Here is a 25,006-nt window from a genome sequence, read left to right as displayed (position 1 = left end):
AATTGAGAATTCTACTAATTCAAATTAATTTTTAAAAATGTAAGTAAACTCATTCATGGTGGTTCGTGATGAAATGCTTGATTTGGAGAAAGATTTGTTCATTGTGGTGGGAAATGGACCAGAGGTCAGAGGTCTAAATAATTTAATGCTTAAAAGCAACATCACAGGAAGTTGCTATACATGCAATTATTGTTTTTATTAATTAGTTATTGGTTACTGCCTAACTCCAGAGACAGTCATTTAAAATTTGCTTTTAGCTAAAAATGTCCAAATGACTTTGTATCTTACAGCAAAAAAAAAAAAAAAAACTCTTTTTAAGAGTAATCAAGAACAGACAGAAAAAAAACACCACCACAACATGACATTTTGATAAGTTTATTCTTATACTACACTTATTCCACAAAAAAAAAAAAGGTTTGGGACTGGCATATGAAAATTACATCTTTTTTGAAGGAGATCCTCAGTGAGAAAATGTATCAAAGGGAACCAGTGGGTTAAAAAGGTTAGAATAATTTAAAAGGCCTTTTTTTTTTTTACACCGAGGTAAGACATTTAATGAAGACTGAAGAACGTCTGTAGCTTAACATGGTATTATTCTTCATGGAGACCCATCAAGCAAACAAATTCTGCAAGGATCACAACACTGTCTTCACACGGTAAGTATGCAGGCCAACTACAACCACTCCACACAGGTATCATTAATACGTATTAGCATGCTGCTGACCAACTTGCAGGGAGGCAAGCGAGCAGGTTTCATCATGTGCCGACAGTTGAATAACTACAAACCACGAATCTTGGACGTACAACCACAAGCTCACTGCTCTGACAAGAACAGTTAAACTTATGGGGAACTATGAACAACATTTAATGCTAGTTACTGATGAAATGTGGGGAATGGAGAAATCAGTAACAGCACAGCAAAGCACAAACTTCAACTTTTTTTTTCTTTTTTTTCTTTTTTTACAAAAGTCAATTTTGCATTAAAACAAAAAAATAAACACCTACAGAAATAAATTATTTCAGCAAGTAGCTACAAAGTCAGTCAAGTCTAAAACCAAATTGACCCAGCAAAAAAACAAAACAAAAAAACAAAAAGGCACCATTTCCGATTCTAATTTCCTCCATGATGTGTTCCCTTTAGCCTAAAGTAGTGCCATATTGCTTTGAGAAAATGTCAACATTGTCTTACTTAAATAATTAAAAACAAGCATGGCTTTGTCCCAAACGTGTAACAGAGATTACTTGATATAACAGTGCTTTGTATTTAACCCTGTGATGAAGATAAAAAACTGGCAGTACTTCTCAAAAACTGGACAACCGTGATCTGTTTTTTATGCATGGTCTGGTTAGCAGCAAGACCTCCATACCTCTGCATAGACAACAGTTTTAGCTATGGATTACTCTGCATTAGCACACCTGACCACTGACTGAGGTACAGAGAATGAAATCGATCTGTGTGTTAAGGTCCATAAAGGGCAAAGCATCTATTGTTGTCGCAGGATTCACGAATGTCATCTTTAAGCAAACGAGGATGAATCCCAATCAGCAGGCTTTTTAAAACAGACGTCTGAAGGCAAAAGACATTGAGACTGATGTGTTGTTGAGAACAATGACACAGATGTGGGGAATGTAGCATATGAACATACATCAGTTCTGCACAAAACACTGTAGGACTGGTCAGCTCTTCAAGATCGTAGCTATTAAAATGAACCGGGTTTCAATTTCCACCATCATACACAAGCCTCTCTAAAAACAGCTGTGGTCGGACGTTTGTATGCACTAATTGTGGAGATGAAGGGCATGCAGTGTTGGGCTTTTTGAAATGTTCTTTTTCCTGAAATCAGGGTCAGAAATATACATTCAACCACTTCAGTGGTGCACAAGGTTCCAGGAACAGGCACGGTAAGGCATTCAACCCAAGGAGCGCTGTACCAACTGTTAAGCATGGTGGTGGTAGCAACATGCGCCGAGGTGTTTCGCTTGGAACAGGTACATTACACACAGTGGATGAAATGATGAAGAGAGAGAGGACTACCTGAGAATTCTTCAGCACAGCCTCAAAGCATCAGCTAGACACAGCTGAATGATGGATAATTCTGCCAGAGGCTTGTTGATGGCTACCAACAGCATCATGGTCAAGCTGCAACTTGCTAAATATCATTTAACCACATTTTGTATGTATTTGTCTGACCCTGTATGCATACTTTTGTCCCTGGGTGGGGACAGTTTAAAGAAATGATTGAAAGCCCAATACAGCCATGACATTCATGCCCATGAGGAGTGCATGTACACTTACCATTACCACAACCGAACATACAGCAGATAAAGACATCACAAGAAAAGTTGATCACCTCTAGTCAGTTTTTAATCACACGCTGGTCGTCTTCAGAGAGGTTTTTGGTGTAGCACAATGTCCATGAGAGACTGAAGGCAAGCTGTGAAAACTTGCCTTCTTCCAGAAACCCCACCATCATGAAATGAGATGAGGCTCTGCCCAGCTTTAGTTCCTCAAAGCTGCACAACACATGAGCCAACAGATCAGAAAGAAAGGGGAAAAAGAGGAGGGTGAAACAGGTCAGTGAAGAGAGAAAGAAGAAAATGAGGTAGAACGCAAGACACTGTTAAGGAGAACAAAGAACTTGACACAATGATTTAAAAAAAAATATTGAGAGAACAAACAAAATGAAAAAGGTTTCCAGCAACTTCAGTGCTTTGAACCCTAAAAGCAAACAAAAAAAAGGACATATGAAGAGTAAGAAAGAGAGAAAGAGGCCCAATGTGTTGTGGTCTGGGATGAGGTGCATGTCACGTCAGGTCTGGAGGGTTAAGGGTGGTTCTGAGCTGGGCATGAACACGGTCCACACACACTGGAGGAGGAGAGGAGGGGTGGTGGTGGTGGAGGAGCTTTCATCGCTGCAAAAACAGGCCGAGAGACACAGTCAATCAATCATATGGTCATTCATACACTGGAAACAATGACTGTAGACACAGACAGTGATGAAACAAAGAACAATGACGACAAATTCAAGGTATTAGGAGTCGTGAGAAGATTCAGCCGCAGGTCAGGAAATACAAATACATAAATAAGGCAGAATTTTCAGTTAACGTGTACAGTTTAAGTACCAGATGTTGGTGGGTGGAGTAATATAGAGTAATGAAGTTATGAAGGCTTTGGGGTTTCAGGAAATGAAGAAAATAAGATGTTCACAATTCCTGTGAACACCCCCCCTCCCCCTCTTCTTTAGATCATTTAACTTAATATACCGTTTGTAATAAAGGAATACTCCAGACTTTTCAACCAAACCCAGAGGTGAGAGATATTCCAAGTAGATAGATTTCTGATTTCGCACTGAATAGTCCTAGTTATGGTTAAGATGTATTTGAAACCAGCACCTTATATTAATGATCTTTACATCATAACAGTACAGGGTTTAATCATTTCTATGTTGCAAAAATCTTTTAGCAGTTTCAACTTTTCTCCCAATGGAGGAGTAAAATTCAGAGCTCTCCGATTGTTGTGTATCTATATCTGCGGCATTTGGCCTGAGACATTTTAAAAACAAAAGGGACAAGGTGTGGTAAATTAGCAAAGACGATCATTTTCCAGCACCTGCTTATTGGCGTCTATTACAAGTGTGCTTAGAGTCTGGTCAATGACCATTGCATAGAGGTGCAGCAGATTAGGTTCAGAAAAGAAAAGAAAAACAAAGAAATAAAGAAAAATGTTAAAATGCTGGAGTATTCCTGTAACTGAAGTCCAGTCATCCTCTCCGGTGCCATACCATTACTGGCAGTGGATGCTGGATTTCTGTCCAGCTGGGCATTTAAAATATCTAAATAACTCAAATCTGTGCACAGACAAAGATTCACTTTGTGCGTTTATGCTCAAGACTCATGGAACGGTTTGGTTCAGAACATCGTCTGGTTTGGGCTGATTTGCGCGTTGAATCATTGCCTGCTTGTCGTTTTTTGCGGACATCCTGCTGCCTTTCATGATCACGGGGTGGATTAGAGTGCTCCTCCATGCTACTAAAACTGGAGCTTGACCGATTTTCAACCCTAGAAGACGATCTGGTGCTACTAGTGACAGAAGACTTTCGATCCTTACTAAACTGACTGCACAACGGAGAGGTTTGACCACTAGAGGACGCAACACTCAAGCGTCTCTGAGCCGGCGGAGACTTGGATAAAGACGTGGAGGCTACAGCTGCACCCCGAAAGCGGTTTACAGAAGTTGCCTCCATGGAGCGCGATTTGGAAATGTTGGATTGCTTTTTGAGAACCAGGCGCTCAGAACTGGATTTTGAATGAGAACTTAAATCATTCTCCTGCATTTTCACCCTGGTTTTCCTCTCTGACCGTATGGCAACTGGTGCACTGCTTTTAGAAGCAAGGTTTTCTGAAGAACGTGAAGATGAAGGTGCGGTGCTGCTTACTGGTAAAGATGCACGACGCGTCTTGATGAATGTGTTATTTCGACATGGCGCACAAACTTTCATGCTTTTCGCCTGCGTGTCAGCAACTTTGGGCTGCCGTGAAAGTATCGCAAAAGGCCCTAAACCACCAAGCGTGTCGTCTAACGAGCGTGATGAAGCCGCCCCGCGGCTACGAACAAACGTAGCATCACGAGCGAGACCGACAGACACCAGACTTTGCGTGGAAGTGGACGGTAACGGCTCACTAGAGAAAGCAGACGACAATGAGGAAGAGGAGGAAGTATGTCTTACAGGGCTGCCATGAAGGCTGCGTGACAGTGCCTTCAAATGGCCACTCAGGCTTTGAGGACCAGAAGACGCCATCATCACAGGGCTGGCACGTGGGCTGCTCCTCATGGGACTCCGTGGAGCTCGGCCTGATTTGGTGCTCAGCTGCTTGGTGCGGGAACGTCGTGGGCTTCCCCCGTTGCTGTGGGAGTGCAAGGGAGCCTCCAAGTCCTCCAACCGCTGGGTTAAGGCCAGCTTCTGCTGGATAGCCATACGGAGGAGGGAGTTGAGTGTCTTCTTTTCATCCTCCGCAGCAGCTAGCTGCCTCTGCATCTCGTCTAATTGAGTTACATACTGGTCACACCTGAGGGAGAGAGAGAGAGAAGGGTACATGATGGAAAAGAAAAACACTAAACAGCACTAAACACATTAGCATGCCTAAATAATTCTCCATTAGGTGGTGGAGTGTTCCTTTGGAATTGGGCCATACAAACAACATATCCTGGGAAGCAGCAAATAACTGACTGCCAAAAATTATAACTGCTCTGGTTGTCCACATGGGGGCACCATACCCAAAAGTTACTACCATACTAAAAGTGGTCTAACTGGATTTTAATGTAGAGGTCTGCTTGTACCACCTGAAGCGAGCCAGCCTGCATATTGCTAGAGCAACATAATCAAGAGGGGTGAGATTTGATTACGGACATCACAACCTAATAGTCTACACAATGCACAATTTACTATCCAAACCCCACCTGGAAAGCAACAGAAAGCACTGAACACATGCTAAATGTTTAAAGGCACTTGTTATATCCTTTGGCCTTACTGTGCATTGCGCCAAGGGGTTTTCATGTAGAGTGTTAGCTTCATCATTGCAAAGTGCGCATGCACGACAGTCATGTCGCAGGAAATCTGAATCTGGCAGTTCTTCACATTGTCAGAATTTGACAAATGGATCAATAGAAAAGCTCCAACATGACAAGTCTGAGCTAAGGCTAAGCTAAATACAATAGACACAAGATATTTGTGTGACAGCAGCAATATACAACATATAGTTACAAGCCTACCTTGTTGGCTAAGGTGATTAAAAATCATGCTCCGCCTGATACCACTTATGCCCACTGTCGACATTGGTCTTGCGATTTACTGGCACTCAAATTTTATTTAAATTTCTGAGCCAAGTTGTATCAACTGTATCAACTGTTTCAGTATTAGCAGATTACTGCTTTAAAAAAATAAATCAGTTAAAATTAATATATTTGACAAATCTCTGATATTTACTGTACTCTGGAACAGCAGAATGTTTAATGCTGGACTACTTGGATAACATTTAGGGACTTTTAGGGGGTGCAAATACAGTAAAATGAAATAAAATTACTGCATTTCTACTACATAGTGCACCTATATGGTGGGTGTGCTCGACAAGTACAGGTGTAAAGTAAACATATCTGTATAAATCCAGCAGGCCTATTCTTGTACCCATTACATAATAGGTCCTTGACGTCAGGACACTGTACCGACATGACCTTTGACTCTTCCGCTTCCCTGCCTTTTTGCTCTCAGACCAGGGAGGCAGGTGGCTTCAAGTGCTCACAACAAGCCAGGAACCGTGTCCGTTAAGCTGCACGTGAGGATTGAGATAAGATGATTTATCTAGCTGTTTACACAGACCCTTTAGTAGCCATGCCTGTTTAATCCATGCAGCTTCTCAGACGTCTCCACAGTTAAACTACTCAATTCTCTTCCTTTGTCACTTATTTTGGTATGAGCTGGCAAAAACTAAAACATGTGGAGCACCCTGTACCTGCTAGCAAACATGACCCGTAGTGAGGAGAAGGTAGCTGCATCCTCCTTCAGAGCCTTCAGCTCGTTCCTCAACTTCACCATGGTCTCAGACACCATGGTCTTCTCAGTCTCGTACTTGGTCTTCAGGTTGCTTAGAGCTAGCTCTGCTGTCTGAAACACAAAACACAGGCATCATGTTACTCTGATTAAGGGATTAGCACAGGCCAGAAGAGAAGAACGCCAAGAACTGCTAAATAACAGTGTTTGATTGCAGCACTTTGAATGCATGTTGTACTCAGGGGTGCACGCAGCAAAGCGGACTCGCTATAATGCTAATAAAATAGCATGGCTTTTGGAAAAGGAAATATGTGCAGCTGTAAATGCTCAGGTCTGGGTGTTTGACAGTGTGTATATAAATTTGTGGGGGAGTATGTGTGTGCTGAGACAGAAGAAGGTCAGACATAGCTGGGGAGACTATTTCAGACAGTGATTTAGTACGACACCACACAAAACACAGATTTCAGAATACAGAGACTCTGATATCAAGCACCGAATTGCACACTTACTGCGTAGAGGTTAAACACTACGGTTTAAATGCAAAGGGTTCAGTTTAGGGTCCATTCTTATGCCTATGCACTTCAGACATAAAAGGGGAAAGTAAAATGGGTTCAACCACTGGTTAAATCCCTAATCCCATACTTAACACAAAACTCTTAAGCTTGAACTGTTTCCTGCAACATGAACAAAACAAGCCAATTAACTACCAACAAGCATAGAGACAAGCTACTGACTCTCAAAGACAGAGAAATCAATTTTCCTCTGTAGACTAGCCTCTCCTTAGGGTTCAACACTTGATCAAAGTGCAGAGAGCTGTGTCAGATAAAAAAAAAAATCCCACAAAAGGAAGGATCAGTGATCAGCCTCTGGATCAGTGAACAAAAGAGAAGGGCTTGACGGTGCACCTTAACAAAGACGACCATGCAGTGAAAACCTGTAAAACAAGCTGTCTTAGGCTCCACTGAATTAGCTCAAGGCAATGACTTTCCAATCACCTCAATAGAGGCAGTAATGGAAAGCAAAAGTGTGCTTACTAAACACTTTTTTCGGAAATAACCACACACACAAAAAAAGAAAGCATCGGGTTTCAGTGACCAACGAAAGTCACTGCAAACAGGTTCTGATGGACCACTAAGCTCTGCTGAAAACACTTCTGCATTGACCGTCTGAAAGCATGCAATGTGGGCTCCTATTTTAGAATGATTTGGTTGTTGACTGTCAAGATGATGCTAGAGGGAAGAATTTCAGTGCAATTAAGTAATACAACAGATTTACTGCCCAGCGAGAGCTTGTGTGGAGTGTGGAGTGGGAGCAGAACAGAAAGCGGAGAGAAGCTAGGAGCAGCTTCTTAAGACGTCAGAGAATCTGTGTATTCTCCTGCTCCAACACAGCTCAACCACAAGATGCCCGTTTCACAAACACTAGCTCTGTGTGACGTGAGAAGCACAGTGACGTGATCATTACAGCTCACACATTACAATCCATTTATTCACAGAGCAAGCCTGGGATCCCAGCACTGAGCATTGGTTCAAACCTTGTGCAGACATGTACATTTAAAGACATGTACTATTCTGGTGCATATTAGTGCACTGCAATATTTAATACAGGGACAGCTGCTGTGGACCATAACAACTATACAAATAGAAACACCACACCTATCACAAATGGGTGTTAAAAAAATACCCGTAATTTGTACTCTACTGGGTCATTTACGGCATATACAGTTTGGATCCTGATGACTGCCATGAAATTAAACGTCTTTTCCTCAAATTACATTGAGAATGGCAATCGCATCAGTTCACAGAAAATCAACATGTTCTTCACCACTTTCAGATTAAAAACTAAACACCTGCTGACTGGTCTTGGAAGCTAACAAATATTATTTAAACAGATGAAGCTTTCTCTGAAAACGAAAAACACAAAACCAACCCGGAACACTCACAAAATGTGGCCTTGGTTTGACATTTCAGTGATGTTCCCAGCTCTGATTGTCCCATAACAATTAAATGTTATAGCCATGGTTTGGATGAATAAAGACATGAACTGCTGCTGTACTGTGTTTAAGAGGAGGGATGCGCTGCTGGCATGAAGTTTGACAAAAGGCAAGAAGCGGTTTGTATACCACACGGAATTTTGAAATGTGGCGTTCTGATAGAAAGACATCTTAATACTGGACATGAATGACGAGTGCAATTACAGAATAGCCTAAATGTGGAGTAAACAATACTGCTGCTTCACTCCACTTAAACACTCTATGGTCTACGGTCTAAGTAGTCTGTTAGTCAAGCTAGTAGGGATTACAGACTAGATATATATCATAGGTTAGACATTTACAGCTCTTTTAGCCTTCCAGATGCCTTACACACAGGCAATAATCCTGCTGTTTAGTTCTTTACCTGTTTGTTTGCCTTCAGGACAGTCCTGAGCGTGGCGATCTGTTCTCTTTTGGTGCTGAGAAGAGACTTGAGCTTCAACACCTCCTCAAGCAATGCCTCGGCATCACGGTCAGATTCAGTGAAGCTCACAACTGATGGGGAGGGCAAGGTGCCACGCTGCCTGCACAGGTCCACAGCCACCTGAGGAGAAAGGGGGAGGACGGAGGAAAAATAAAAAGTGAAATAAAACCCTTTTTGATTTTGATGAACATGAACTTTTGGATCCCTCGATTTTGTTTGGTGCAGACATCTGGCAGCGAGCTTCAACCGCAAGTGTTAGGACTGGTAGGAGGTCTGGCAAAAGGCAACATTAGTGGATTTGAGGGATGGAGATTTATATTTGATTTCAAAATGATTCACATTTTCTGCTCAACTGCCCAAAAAGCTGCTTAACGGCTTTCTTAAAACCTGACATTTTCCCTATTAGGATTATACATCAAAGGTTCCACCACTGAGCTCTTCCCTTTTGGTTCAAATTTTCCAGGACAGACAGACTTTGGCATTCAAAATAATCAGCCAAGTTACCAGGACCATTTCAAACACTCAAAAACAGAACTGTGTGCAAGCACTGCAAGCGAAAGTGGAGTAAACAAAGGTGGTAGCAATAGTCATTTGCTGTTCGAAACCCTGATTTGTTTATTTACATCTTATTTTATGTGGGGTCAACAAATATGTTTGTGTTTAGCCTTGGCTTCATTTCAGCCATGACGGAGAACCAAATGTCAAACAGATGCACACCAGGTTCTAAGAGTAAAAAAGGCTGAATTACTGGGGAAGCTTACTACAGGGAAAAAGGAAGCAAAAAAAACCCCACACACACGCCACTAAACAGACTGGAATAATGAGATCTATCCAGAATGTACTAATGCAGATCAGATACATTTCAACTAAGCATGTTAATAGCTTGAAACAACCTCATTAGTACCCTCATCAAAACTGCATCCTGACCTCCATTCCTCTTCTTGGAAAGGCTGTACAATAGATAAAAAGGCCACACTGCTACATACCGCAATAAAGCCTGCAACACTTAACCATAACAACAAGGTTCAGGTTTGGCATGCATTACTTTGACCAATATTATTCACATGTGCAGGATTACATGAATTCCTACATTCATCAAAAACACCCATAAAAATTAATTTGGAACTTCTGACGTTGTTAACAACACTCCCAACAAACAATGAATAATTTGTAATTTATGCTCTTTGCATAATGCCTTCTACTGCAATAGCCAAAGCCAATAGTGTGATAACAGAACAACAATAAGGGTCAGGGTTCAGTGTCAAAGTTTGTGTCATTAGCTTTGCAGTGGAGCTACAGATTTCGGGAGACTGACTACTTCAGCATTAGACAGATGTATTCATTTAACTAATAGTTCAATATAAAGAAAATGAAGTTTAAATGAAATTTACTGTACTTATACAGCACTGCATTTTATGTTTGTCTCCATATTCACTATAACATTTCCAAAGCTTTCCTCATGTGAGGCTGGTATTTATGGTAATTATTCAGCACCAGCTTTGACTAATGAACACTGAAATCAGATGAGCTGGTGATGGAACTGAACAAATCCACATGAGGGCTTTGCTCTTTAAATTAGCTCACATCATATCAACCACTTCAAACAAGAAATTCTTGTTCTTGAATGTTTCCCTAATTTCTAATGTGATCCAGTGTTTTAAAGGCCAAGATATTTTCAAGATAAATGGCTTTGGTGCCTAACTCTCATAGTATTGCATATGGGGAAAAAAGGGGTTATTGGCATATATTAACCTTGTAGAGATTTTTAACTTGGAACGTGCCTAACAGGGGAGGGGTGTTTGATGCAAATTAGATTTTTCAAGTATATCTAATTTCTTTAACAAAATGTATTGGATTAATCAGATTTTAAAAAACCTTTCCCAAACTGGAAACAAATACCTACCTGGAGGTGTTTAATCTGGCACCGAATAAGAGCTACCAGGTTCCGCACATTGGTGGGGTCCCTGAAATCCAGTGTGGGCGACCCAGGACAACTTCCACAAGTAGGCGAAGTGTCTCCACTGCCTCGTTCGATGTCTACCTCCACAGCATGGACTCCCTTTCCAAAGGTCTCCCCCGACCTCCTCTGCTTCCTAAAAGCTCCGTGATGGTGTTGAGTGTTGGAATGGTGGGGTCTTCCACTCCGTGCTCCTTCACGGTAGTAGTCCAATGTTACCCGCCTGGGTGTAAGGTTGTTGCACACGCAAACATGATGGTACAGATTTGCCAGCTCCTCAGAAAATGCCAGAAGCTCCTCCTGGGTGGCACTGAGGTGGCCTTCTGAATCAGTGGCAACCCGCCGTGTAGCACCTATCTCCCGCTCAAGCTGCCCAATGCGCTCTTGGTCCTGTCGACTTGCAGCAATGCACTGGCGAATTTTGTCAGCAAGCTCTTGTGCCTCCGCCCTCCAGCGCTCCTTCTCCTGCTTGTACCGCTCGTCCAGAGCCTTGCAGCGATTGCCCGCCTCCCTCAGCTCGTCCCGCAGCTGCATCAGCTCTGCATTGGCCGCTCGCATGCGGCACTCCAGCACTTCAGCGCTTTTGGCATCCAGCTCATAGAAGTCATCTTCGTTTTTTGCCTCCAGACCGTTCTGATGAAGACCAGGGGCAGGGCCAGTAGACTTTCCCTGCTCGCCTGTTCTGGCCTGCGAAATAGAGGACGTGGAGCAACCTTCCAGAGCTTCTAAACGCTGGGACAACTCCTCTACCTTCACTTTGTGCTCGTCCAGAATCTCTTTAGACTGGACCAGCTGCTCCTGAAGGTCCTGGACTGTACCAGTGAGCATGGCCTTTTCCTTTTCCACCTGCAGAAAGAAATTGATAAATATATCTACTATAACTGCTATATATGCATAAGTGTTCAATACAACAGAAAAGTAGCAATATGTAACCGACCGCACTCATTGGGTATTGTCAAAAATAGATCATGCACAGGCTGACTGGTATAATATATTATATACACACACACCATTACCTTTGATATAGAATAAATAACACAGGCATTGTATGTTTGCTGTAGAAAAAAAAGCCCTTTCATATACAGTACATGAAAGCTGGTTGGGCAAGAGTCATTTCAAAACATTGTCAAGGCTGATTTTCAGGACTTCTCGTGTAAGGAGATCTTGAACAGGATGTGGGTTTTAAGCAGGAAGCAGTTTTCATGCCTCAGAGTCACTGAGTAATATCATTTGATTTAAATAGCACTTGGCTGAAGAGTTTAAAAGCTACATTGGCAGGTTTTATTTTGAAATAAAGTTGAGTTTAATGGAATGGATTTAGGAAGCTAAGTACTGTATATTTAAATAAACCAAGTTCAATCTGGAGGAGGGGGAGAGATCATTCGTACAAGCCATAATACTTTGCTGCAGATAATGTTCTTATTGCACAGCAACAGACCCATAGTGAAACAAAATCAGGTGTGTGAAGAGGGAGAGATAAGGAGTACAGTTTTAAGAAGCCAACTCAAGTGATTCAGTGAGACTTAGTTCACCTACACTTGGACAAATGGACATGCAAATAAGCTCAAAAGATGTGTGATTTCATTAGGGATTTCGCCATTACAAAGAACAAAACTACATGCAAGATCAGACAGCCCAGACTTTTGACTTCAGCCACCTTGCTTCAAGAAACGTTAATGTCAATTCTAAAGGGTTATTACTTTTTTTATGACTGCCCAAGTATACATGCATCCCACACATACCTGTAGCAGCTGCTGTTTGAGCTTCTGACTGTCAGACAGGTGTAGCTCGCTTAGCAGGTCGGCCACTAGCCCCGGAGCCTGAGGCCGGAGGAAGATGTCACTGCTCCTTGGTGTAGAGCAACGCTGTTTCTCGCCTCCTTTGGAGTTGTTGTAGCCGCTGTCCTGCTCCCCCTCTCCATCTTCTCCTCCCTCCTTGTCTCTCCCACCATCCAAGCTGTCGTCCAGCTGCAGATCCAAATGGACCACAGAGTCAAAAGGGTTGAGGGTGTGTGCAGCTAGCTCCCTCTTCAAACTGTTCTTCTGCTCACGCTCCTCCTTCAGGGCCTCGAGGGCCTCATCCAGCTGCCGTTCTGCAATCTCCTTCAGTCTGCCAGCCTCCTCAAGCTGTGCCCGCAGCAACTCCTGCTCCTCGTCCTTTTGAGTCAAATCCACCTTTAGAGCCTCAAACTCCACCTGAGGTCAGAGATCGAGCAGAAGGGGAGATTTGTTCATCTTACATTTTCCATTTCAATAATTAGATAAAAGCAATTAAAGAAGCAAATTTGTGCTGGAGAACAAAAACAGTTTAAGTATGACATTTAGAGAACCTTTTCACATGCACATTTAGTGCACCATTTCTTCCTCTACCAGACTTGAGCTTGCGGCATTACCAGGATCCTCTTAGTCAGGTGACGTGTAAAAACAAACAAGGTAAATAGCTAAACCAGGACCTCAATTGTGGCTGTGGTGGTGGTGGGGCCAAACAAGTTCGACAGAGAGTGGTCTTAAATTACTGTCTTTAGATATGCTAATGTGAAGGGAGTTCTGGTGGGGTGCTTGTGTGCGCCTGACGCATATAAAATCTTTCCCATTATGCAGAGAAACGCGTGGACAGCTATTGTCAAGAAAGCGCTGAGACAGAGCTCCCACAATGGGAGCATTTGTAATGCTGTAACCACACCAAGGAACACGCACACAGACACACGAGTCACAAGACACCTCTCATCAAATCTACTCAACAAAGGCTGACTTCATGCTGCAAAGATTTGGAAGGCTGATTATTGCGCTGCCCACCATAACACAACTACTTCCCAGTCAGGTTCAGCTTCAGTTTTACACTGCCAGATATCAAAGACCCACCTGGTTCTCTTTGAGAACAGAGACTTGTTTCTGCAGTGAGATGTTCTCTTCCTCCAGTTCACTGCTATCCTGAAGCTGCTGCAGCTCCCGAACCTTAAACTCCTTCAACTCGTCTCTAATGTGAGCCTTCTCGGCCTCCAAACATTCACACTCCTACAGAGGAAACAGAAAAGGGGAAAATGAGCAGTAGTAAATTATTGGATGGATATGAGACAAACCAGTCTTGCAGCAAATTAAGCCCAAAAATCACAAACACACACAAAAAATATTAGCTTTACGTTTCTTCATGTGTGCATTACAGTGTGTTGAGCAGTTTGAGCATGTTTGGCCCTTGAGTAGGGCACTTTACCCTCTCTCTTCTAGGGACACCATAGCATAGTTTACCCTGAGCTCTGACCACAGTTTTCCAAGATGGGAAACGCAACAAGCAGTTTTGCTGTACTGTCTCATGGCAAAAAAAATACTTTAGCAAAAAAGTGGTCTTTCATAATAATAATAATAATAATAATAATAATAATAATAATAAAATATATATAAAATAACTAATTTTATGTAGCCTATTTCCAACTGAATAAAACAAAATGAAGTTTATGCAGCCCAGTAAACCAAAACAAAGCACATACAAAAACAAAAGTATGTATGCATTACAACACACATAATGGACACCATCTGCAGAGAGAGGCACTGTTCTTTTAGGCACCGACAAGTCAGCTGCAACCTCTATTTCTCATTTGAACTGAAACTGAAACCAGACACGGTTTTGAGTTACAATACCTGGAACTGACCAAACCCTGCAAACGAATCCAGCATCATCAGGGGTCTGCTGGCTTCAGTATGCATGCTTGTACTATGGTCAGATCTATGTAGTCTTAAATTGATTACAACAAAGTTCTTTAACAAGCACTTGTTCTGCAGTTCTACATATCTGAACAACTATGACTTAATCAAGCAAAACTGTTCTCATGCCAATAAACAGTGGTTTTAACTTCAGTGAAGCCAGCGGTAGTGATAGCACAACATGCTGGCAATGTTCTGCATTTGTGACCTTGAAAAAAATCTACAGGAACACCACCAGTTTGGTACCTTCTTCAGCTGAGCGGAAACAACGCTCAGTCTCTCGTTTTCAGCCAAGGTATTGGCCTGTGCCAGACGAGCCTGCTTCAGGTCTGCCTGCAGCTCCTCCATTCGCGTTGCCATGGCAGCCTCTTTGCTGGCCGTCTCCTGTAGCAGACACTCCTCTCGACACTCCCCATCTGCTACAGCGCGCTTCTGGCTGCTCACAGAGTCGGCCAGGGCCTACAACCAAACACACAATAGCATTAATGCCGCTTAAGACATGAACTGTTTATTAGATTGTGGTGGAGATAGATCACATAAAGCCTGATCACTCCACATTAAATATTTAGCTCTATGTTTCCTATAACATCCTGCCATTGACTGCGATAATGTTTTCCAATTCCTGCATGGGAAAACATTAGCTGGGAGATAGCTGAGAGGGTTACATTAATTACTTTTAAAAACACATTTTTTTTCAATATTGCAACAACAATAATCAAAATGTCCATATGGGGTGTCCCAATGTTTTTTCTTTTTTTTTTAATGATCATAAATAAGGTGCATGTTTTTTCCTTTTGTGCTTCTCTTTTAGCAATACATGAGCTTTTCTGTGATGCCTTTACTTATCTGGAAGAATCTGCTTACATACCCCACAAATAAGCAAAGTAATCTGGGTATTGTGGGTTACTGAAGTGTGTACAGTTCCTCTCCATACATCAACAATGCCTCACATTCCTGGCCTGCTGGCAACCAAGAAACACCCCTTTTGTACTTGGACAAATACTAACAAATTTACACTAGGGCCTCCCACCACTCTGCACTGAATTACAATGACCCAGACCTGGCCACGTCACATACGATGATCACGGTTCCATTCTTGTCTGGACATTTAGGGAACTTCGAGACAGAGGAATGTGGCATTAGGAGTGGCAACTCTAATTTATAACTCAGGTCATGAGAGGGAAGTGGAGACAGTGAGTCTGTAAGCACATGCCCTCTGTGGTGTTTGGCATTTAAAGACATCAACCAACTGCATCATATCAGGACTTCAGTTGAGTGTAATTCAAGGCATACAAACATACACTGGATTTGAACAGGTAGGATGATTATGAGGTTAGGGTGGAATAACCGCTGTAATAGGAGCACATTTATATGTACACACACACACACGCTAGGTGTAGCAGAAAAGCAGTCCTTCATACACACATCCATTTCAGTGAACCGCAAGTAATTTGATAATTGACCACGCAGTTGTTTTTTTTTGCCATCTGTGTTGCTGCATCGTTACACAAGAGAGCTAATAAAAGCTCCCAAGTTGATTCTCGGTGGAACATTTGCATGAACAGTGTGCTGTCTCACAATAGGAGGGCCAAAGAAGTGCAAACACTAGTAAAGCAAGCCATCATAAGACTAAAGTGTTAGAATCAAGTTCACACTACACAAGCACCTCCACTTTTAACCTCCTAAACCGCAGGCTTTCATTTGAACACCTAATACAATGATTTTTTTCAGTACTGACTATTGAGTCAATGACTAAAATGCATTATTCAGTATCCAGAATGCTTTATTTGATTAACTATTATTAAAATATTTCATTTCATTAACCATCATGAATAACTCGGCAACTACAATAAACGACTTGGTATCTGCTACAGCTTATTTTGTATCCAGTATGGAATAATCTGGATCACTATAAATGATTTGAGTGCCAGGACTTAAACCTTTGAAACCCTAAATGCATCTATGTGGTTGCAGACTTTAAGATAGCAGATATCTTTGACAATGTCAAAGACTAGCATAATTAGACTGGCCTTAGCAACACTAAAAGCTGAACAGCCAGGTTACACAGGATTCTTTCATTGTTTTTTTTTTTATATGGGCAGAAGTTTGATTTAGAACCACTGGTGCAATTATGTGCAAATAAAACTGTTTAAAAGAGACACAGTTTAGAAAGACTGCAAATTAAAGACTCTTTTAATCCTTTGCGGTGGTCTCACAGCAGTGAACCTAATGGGCAAGATCAAGAGAACGTGTTTTACTGCGTGGAGCACATCATGCCATTAAAAGAGCTCAGCTGCATATTTGTGCAGTATCATTAGCAAACACTGCCCCATAAAATTAAAGCTAAATATGTTGATTTCACACACGAATATTTAAATGGACAACAAAAATGTCAAAGCAAGCATCCAAATGTAGCGCTTAATACAACTGAGCTGACAACTTCAAAATAAAGGGAAATGCAGTAAAAAAAAAAAATTAATAAAAAAAGGAGCTGCTCACTAGCAGCTAGCAATGTAACTCGCTGAAGAGATTGGAATGTCCACCAGGCTACGTCTACATGATTACGTTTTTGCCTTATAAGGTAAACATTTTGCAAGGTTTCCGACTGGCGCCCCCGTGTTTTTAGCCACCTAAAACTAAGACTTCCGGAAATCCCTTAACAAGCACTGTTTCATGGAGGGATCTTGTTAAAGGGCTTGGTCAACTGTCTATCCGGACAGCTGAAGGCTTGGTCTGCGGCTTAAGGGGGCAGAGGGGGGCGCACCGTTTGGACATAAACATGAAGGCTGTTCCTTTTATTTGTACTTGTTTTGTTCTGCACAACTATTGCAAAGTTCATAAACCTTCCAGCCTCACAGCAGAGCTAGTGAGAGCAGACAATGACAATGTCCAATGCATTTACATTTCTTGACTGATAATGTAGTAAAACACTGATTTGTAACTTTATTCTTTTAACCTTTAGACCAATGTGAAAGTAAATAAAGTCTGCAGAATTTGCCTCCGTTATGTACTGTGGAGGTGTTTCAGTTTGTGAACTGATGGAATGGCTGTTGTATATTTCTATATTCAGAAAAACACCACAGGGCACTGAAAGCAGAATGATGGAAAAGAAGACAAAGCTATTGATTTCATTAAAGAAGTGTTGCTGTTCATCACTTGTAGTGTTTTCTGTAACTGCTGAGACAATGGGCTTTCTGTTTACAGTGGTACATGCATGCCTAGTGCACACGCATGGTGACGTAACATGCATGATTAAGAGGGTTAGTGTGGACGGACATTAGTTCTGATATGGAGCTACAGCACTCACGTGGCCGGAGATCGTTTAGTTTTAGTTGTAAAAAGTCATTTTAAAACAAACAGTGACATTTGAGAGTACACACAAGACTCATGTGTCGGAAATTAGGCTGACTTCTTAATGAAATTTTCTGTTCCACTTTAAATGGCACAAAAGTTACTTTGCCTTTTATTACGTCTCAGTAGCCAGAATGCAAATGTTGCACCATTTGAGGTGGAACAGAAATTTCAGATAAAAAGTTGGCAAATAAGAAGCATGTAAAGAAAAAGCAGAGCTTAGCTTCACAGTTGGAAGTAACAATCTCCAGAGTCACTCCGTCTGTTAAACTACCCACTGATTGAATGTCAGGATTAGAATTTTTGTTCACATTAAACAGCAAGATACGCAATTATCCTCTTTTTTGGGCATGTTCTCCATCTGAATACTATTTAAAAACAGTCCTAGACTGTTATTTAAAAATACAATAAATTTGTTATTTTAGATTTTTCTAGTCTAGGTGTATTTTATAGAGCTTTTAAACCACTGTTTAGTGGCAAAAAAAAAGCTTACTGCAGAACCGTTACAGAGTTCTAGGGGGCCCTGCTGTACATTGCCACCTAGATAATACAGGGCCAATGGATGTCTCAATGAGCAAGGGAGTGTATGTAGCAAAGCACAGAAGCCTGTTCACAACCACCAACATTACTAAAAACATGAGCAGTAAATCAGCTATTAACATAACAGCTAAATCAGCCAACAGAACACAAAACAGAAGAGATACACTCAAGAGAGACAGGAGCTGTTTGGGTATGGACAACTGTAAATCCAGTCTGAAAGAAAGCCAATTCCTGACCTCAACGCTGCCAATCCAAAGAATACTAACTCATACATAAAACATGGCTACACAGGCATATGTGTGGCTCCCAGGGGAACTGATCCAGTTGTCTTTATTGACTACATACATCCTTCCATCTCACAGTTTTACCAAGTCAGCAGGTTGAGCATCCTAGCTCACCAGATGCAACCAAAAGGCAAGACTGAAGACAAACAGCCCTTGAAACGACCTGGAACTGTAAATGGTTGGGAAGGCACTAAGCATCTGGTATTATCTACAGGTTGAAGACTTTAGGTAATTATACATTGCAAAAGATGAGCAATGTGCTGGAGTACAGAGTCACAACAAACAATATAAGCTTCTAAGCCTTTTAACACAAGCGTGCTGCCTTTCCACCATGCCTCAATGCATCCTGGGCTCTTCCAGACAGATTTCATTCTACCACACTTACCTACTTTCTAGATTTCATGCTCTGCTTATCAGCGAGAGAGACTGACTGACCAGTAAGCTCACTGCTGGAAGTATTTATGTAGATAATCATTAATCATTCATTCATTTCATATGTGCTAGTCCCACAAAGTATTTATCAGCATTTCAGACATGCATTAGCTGGGAATGCTAAGCAGAACTGACACACCCTAAAATGACCCAAATCTCCTGACTTGGAAAGAAGACCAAACAGGGATTTTTTTTAAGGGGGCAGATTTCTGTAATAAATCGGATAACATTAAAGCTTTATGATAAAACATGAAACGGAGGTTTAAAAGCTTGTGTGGCCCCCAGAATGACTACCATCTTTTAACCCTGACATTCTATCAAGCATCCAAACTAGAGTTTTGGAGTGAATAATGATGCTAAAAGGGACATTTTCTGGCCATGTACTCCAGTGTCCTAATGCAGTTGTTGCTGAATCATTGTAAAATTATTCAGTGTGAGTATCACAAACCCCACATAAACATGTAATACAGACAAAGCATTCATTTCCTCTTTGGGGAGGCGATGGAATGATCTGAAAATTCCTGTCGCTGTCCAACCCTAGCTCAAAGTACCGTCTCCCCCTATGCGTGGTATCCAGCTAATTTTAGGTTAGGAATTTAATGAAGCAAATGGTTTGGCAGCATGTGCAGTGTTACTGAGTTGCAAATTGTTCAAATAAGGACAACATAACCAGGCTGACCCTCGTTCCAGTTCCAGACAAAGCGCTTCATTGAAGAGCCACTTTCTCCCTCGTCATCTACAACCTCAACAGGGCTCTGACTCGAGAAGCAACTCAAGAAAAGAGACAAGACATGGCCTCCTTATTTCAGTCTTCATACCATCGATGAGTTGATTTATTAAGAGTCATTAATCAGTACAACCATGGCTAATGACCATGTCATCAACTCCATCATTTTGGAAGCCAATGAGGATATATGGCATATCAGATGCGCAGGAAAATGAGAACAGCTGAGGCAAATGGCTCGAGAAGGAATATTTGGGGCAGCCCTTTAACATGGTAACAGGGACAGTAATAAACAGACCACATGGAGTTCATGACTTGTGCAACGACTCACAGACCAACACATTTCAGAAAGGGCTTTTCAGGGCATTTCTCTGCCTGTCAAACAAAAAGCCACCTCTTAACTAATGCAAGATTTTGGTCTCTGAGTTAAGCTGTTATGCAATCAAATGTCTTTCTGAATGGCAAAATTCCCTTGTTTTTTTTCTTAGCTCTGAGCAAAGTGCAAAACAGTGTTCATCCCAGGCTGGACTATTCATGAGCCATGTATGATGGAACTAAAACATAGAAACAATTCTTGGAGAGAGGAACATGCAAAAAGGCAGCTTAGAGATAACTGGTGCATGCAATTCAGGGAGCAGATGTAGCCTTCCCAAAACAAAACAAAAAAAGGCAAAAAGAAACAGGCTTGGGACCAAAGGATCACTGGTTCAATTCCAAAGACCAGCATCCATATCTAATGCGCCTTTAAGCAAGGTAACCAACCCCCTAGTTGCTCCCAGTGTGTTCTTACTGCCTTAATCACTAGTGTATGAGTGGGTGTGTGTTCACTAGCATGAACAGGTTAAATGTGGCTGATTTCCATTGTTTTACTGTACAAGGGTGGCAACGTGTGTTAAATCTCATGAACTGAAATAATCTTAGTGAAACTTATTATCTAAGGTCGAAGGATAATAATAATTTATTAATTATTTATTATAATTATGGAGTTTCCACGATAAATACAATCAATGTCTCTTTTTCCCAGTTTTCTCCCAAATTTTGTCTTTTCCAATTGCCACCCATCAGCTAGGAGGGTGAAAGCTAACATGTGCTTCCTCTGAAAAACGGGAGGCCCCATTACATCTTTCCAAAGCGCTCCTACTGTAACGTCATTAGACAGGTGAGAGATGAACTTCTTTTAACACACATACAGATAAGCTTACAGTATCTGTGAAACAGCATAGAGGAAACAGCATCCAGATCAGTTCAGACACTTGCTTTGCAGCCCTGAAAGACTCCCCTACAGGACAAAGAAAGCTCCATTTGGCAAGAGGGGGAGGGGAGGGAAAAAACCATCACCACACTCAAGCCAAGAGTGGCACTTGTCTGAGAACTTCCCCAACATACAAAACTGCTCCCCTTCCTAGCTATTACCCACTCTCTGCGTGTACTGACCTCACGGAGCTGCTGCAGCTCCAGCTTGAGGGTTTCATGCTCTTCTTCCAGCTGGGTGTGTTTGGTCTTCAGTGCTGCGCTCTCCTCCAGCACAGCCAGGCCGTACCGCGCCGCTTGGAGCTTCTCCTCATTGGCCTCCTGAAGCTCCACGGTCAGCCTCTCCACCTCGGCCTGGAGGCTCATTCCACCTCCTCCTGCCACCTCTAAATCTTCCTCTTCCAGCATCCTGTTCCTCACCTCCTCTCGCGTCACTCCACGGCACAAAACGGAGCTCCTATCCCCTCATAGCCCTGCCACAAGTAAGACCGAGCAGGATACAGTCATTCGAACCTGAGGAACGTGTAGAAGAAGAGTAATCATCTTGCAAGGTTTGGCTACCCAATTGCCACCAATATCCATATATTTCCAGTCACTGGGTATTGGGCTGTTTAGTAGGGTGGAACGTATGTCACCATGACTTTTTTTTGTTGTTGTTGCGAGACTAGCTAAACAACAAAGCTCCAGCCGTATTAAGCCGCCAGAGAATGGGATTTAGATTAGCAGCTTAGAAGACTTTGGTCACTTTCACTGGAATCTTCTCAATGGGCTGCAAAACAGGACTTTCTGCATTCGGGGTGGTGCTCTAGGTATTAATGGCACGATATGTAGAATAGCTCACATTTACATTATATATATATATATATATATATATATATATATATATATATATATATATATATATATATATCTTTAAGTGGCTATTATACATACCTACATACACACACAACCTCTATAGCCAGCTAACATGGCCAACTACCTAACAATGACACCACGTTCTCGGCTAATGAAAACAGGGTGAAAATAAGGGTAAATAGAGGACAAATACACCTGCTTACACTGGAAACGTACAGAACCCATAAAGTATCACTGTAGAAAGCTAGCTAGCTAATATTTAGACACTTAAACCCCAATTGAACAAATCAGCCCATTCATTTAGAGAGGAATTACAGTTTACAGTGAAACCAAGAGAGCAAGGTATTAAATGAAGGGGACGGCTTTTCGTTTTTAATCGTGGGAACGACTTATTGACTCGAGGGAACGTTTTAAGTCACTAAATAATAGATAGCTACGTTTTATACCGTGATATTTTAGAGGATCCATGAGAAATGAGAACTAGCCAGTGTGATAACCCTGCAAAATGCCCTGTATCTGAATGCAGTTCATTAAAGTGTTGATCTACGGAAAAACGCGCCTAATAACTTGGCTAACGGATCTCGGGGCTTAGCAAGGAAGCTAATCATGAGTATCGTTGTCTGATATATACGCTAGCTGGCTAGCACAGTGCAGCTGTCATTCATCCGTGTTGTTGGGAGCTAACCGGCTAGCTGGCAGACTACGACGAGATGAAAGGAGGCTGCAAGAGGACCGCCAACCCCGCTTATATCCACCTTAAATGCGGCAGCTAGCTAGCTAACACCGCTAACACGGCTGCTAGTCGCACCCTACCCGGGAACAAACGCTAGACATTAGCGGCTTATTAAACGTTAGCTAGCTAGCTATCTAAACCAGCTCCTCGAATAATTACAGCTAGCGAGCTCCTCGCAGCACCAGCAGCATCAGTAGTAGATGCCACAACGAGCTTGCTAGCTAATTAATTAGTCAGCTAGCTAGCTGATGCTGCCGGCGGGCAAAGCAGTAGCGCTACTAAGTGGATCCGGCTAGCGGGTACCGGCTCTTACCTGTTTAAAACTGTGTCTGAGTAGACATGCAGTGATTCAGGACTTCTGTAGTGGGTGGAAATTTTACACACACATTGTGCGTATCAGTAAGCCGCCAGTGTTTCTGAAAAAGCAGTGAAGTGTGAGGAACACACAGCGCCTGCTGGAGATGTCCTTCTGTTAACAGAGGCAGGCGGTTCCTCCTTGCGCGCCGCAGTGTGGTTGAATAGCGACCGCCCAGTTACTCCTCCCGCTTCCTCCACAGCGTAAGAGCCCCCTGCGTCCACTGACGGGAAATAAAGAAAGGGGCATAATTTTTTTTTTTTACGTTTTGCATTTATTCATTTGTTTCCACTCAGGTGTGACATGTGACATGTGTGCGGGTTTTTTGCACTTTTTTGTTCACTTTCCCACAGCCATTTTTCATCTCATTATCCATTAGCACTGCTGCTAATTCAGGGGAAAGCGGTGTTTTTAATGATGAGAAAATTTTAGGAGGCTGTGATATGAAGTACACAGCCATTCTGAACTATGAATTAAATTCATAGTTCATAATTCTACTGAAAAATGACATTACATTGCTGACCCTTTAATCCAGAGGGGGGAATCATGTGACACAGCTAGGCAATTGGGTAATTAGGAGGCTTGTCCAGGGACTCGTATTGGTGTGTGGTGTGTTTGCCCAGCCACAGGAAGGTGCAGTTTTGTTACCCACTAAACTACACCATGCGCTACAACATCCAGCTCATCTTGCTTCATCAGCTTCATCAAGTCAGCTGTTTGAGCAGGTTAAGCAGGTCTTGAGCAGAATAGCACGTGATCATGCCGGTCAACAAGCTTGGTCAGGCTGGTAGGCAATCGAAACCATCAAACCCCCTTAAAAAAAACACACCCTGTGCTGATGAAGATGTAAGTTGGCCTAACTGGCTCAACCAGCTTGAGCTGGCCAGGCTGGCCTCAGAGGATGTCACTCTGTATTGGGCGTCATGCTCATATTAGGAACTGGGCATTTCTCTATGTGTAAGCGACCTGCAAGTGTGTCCAACAGAAACCACTGTGGGGGCTGAAAAGTTGGAAAATGTGTACAAGATAAAAACATACCTGACTGGAACATTTCTGAGCATGTAGAAAATCTTTTGACCAGCTTACCATTTCCTAATAGGTACAGGACTTCAGTGAGGCGTGAGGGGGTGTATGTGGTACCCTGCGATGGACTGGCAACCTATCCAGGGGGTATTCCTGCCTCACGCCCAATTGGACCCACCATGACTTTTCCACCATGAAAAGGAAGAAGAGGACAGGAAGATGAATGAACATTACAGGTGTGTTATTATGCCTTTATTAAAGAAATTTCCATTTGAGGTTGTAGTATCAATGCACCATAAATTACTGACAAGTTCTAACAATCCTGTCCATCTCAGCTGGCTTAACAGACAGGTTCCGATTAGTTGTTCTGCTAATTTACACAAATTCAGTTGTCATTAGTTCATCAGTTCATCCTGATGTCTGACTACAGAAACGCACACCACCAAGTGGCTGCTGAGGGTGAATGCATCCAGCCTGGCCACCATCTTCCCAAACTCACCCACATTACAAAGCGCAGTGCTGCAATGCTGCAGTGCTCATGGCTGCAGTGCAAGAGGAGGGGAAAAAAAACATTAACAACACAAAAAAGAAAACCAATCAAACGAGGCTGAGGATGTAACTGTGACACAGAAATTAATATGTGGAGGAGGAGGAAAAAACAAGCACTGTTAAAAGGAATACAACAAAAAGCTGAGAATGTAAATGGTGATGCTGGAAGTAATATGTGCCGTTCCCATGAAAATCCAGCAAAATAGACAGTGACTAGGGTTTAGTGTGGGAAACTCTGTGCCAAGCTTGCTCC

General features: G+C 42.2%; 1 protein-coding gene across 2 annotated transcripts; it reads right to left on the bottom strand.

Annotated features, from left to right (window-relative positions):
• Positions 1–361: 361 nt before the first annotated feature.
• Positions 362–24,310, bottom strand: LOC140557659 (protein bicaudal D homolog 2). Of its 2 annotated transcripts, none has more exons than XM_072682326.1 (11): positions 24,268–24,310; positions 23,140–23,404; positions 21,422–21,751; positions 14,903–15,115; positions 13,820–13,972; positions 12,701–13,153; positions 10,905–11,804; positions 8,942–9,121; positions 6,508–6,659; positions 4,728–5,067; positions 362–2,913 (listed from the first exon to the last, which is right to left on the bottom strand). In XM_072682326.1, the coding sequence occupies exons 3-11, from the start codon at positions 21,644–21,646 to the stop codon at positions 2,908–2,910; spliced, it is 2,622 nt and encodes an 873-aa protein (XP_072538427.1). In that variant the 5' UTR covers positions 21,647–21,751; positions 23,140–23,404; positions 24,268–24,310; the 3' UTR covers positions 362–2,907. The 2 variants fall into 2 exon arrangements, with proteins under 2 accessions (XP_072538427.1, XP_072538428.1); XM_072682327.1 differs by having other exon boundaries at positions 21,422–21,711.
• Positions 24,311–25,006: the final 696 nt, after the last annotated feature.

Source organism: Salminus brasiliensis, chromosome 6 (assembly GCF_030463535.1).
Source record: "Salminus brasiliensis chromosome 6, fSalBra1.hap2, whole genome shotgun sequence".
NCBI classification, from domain to species: Eukaryota; Metazoa; Chordata; class Actinopteri; order Characiformes; family Bryconidae; genus Salminus; species Salminus brasiliensis.
Note: the sequence above shows the minus strand (reverse complement) of the source record. Positions and strands in the feature narration are given on the sequence as shown.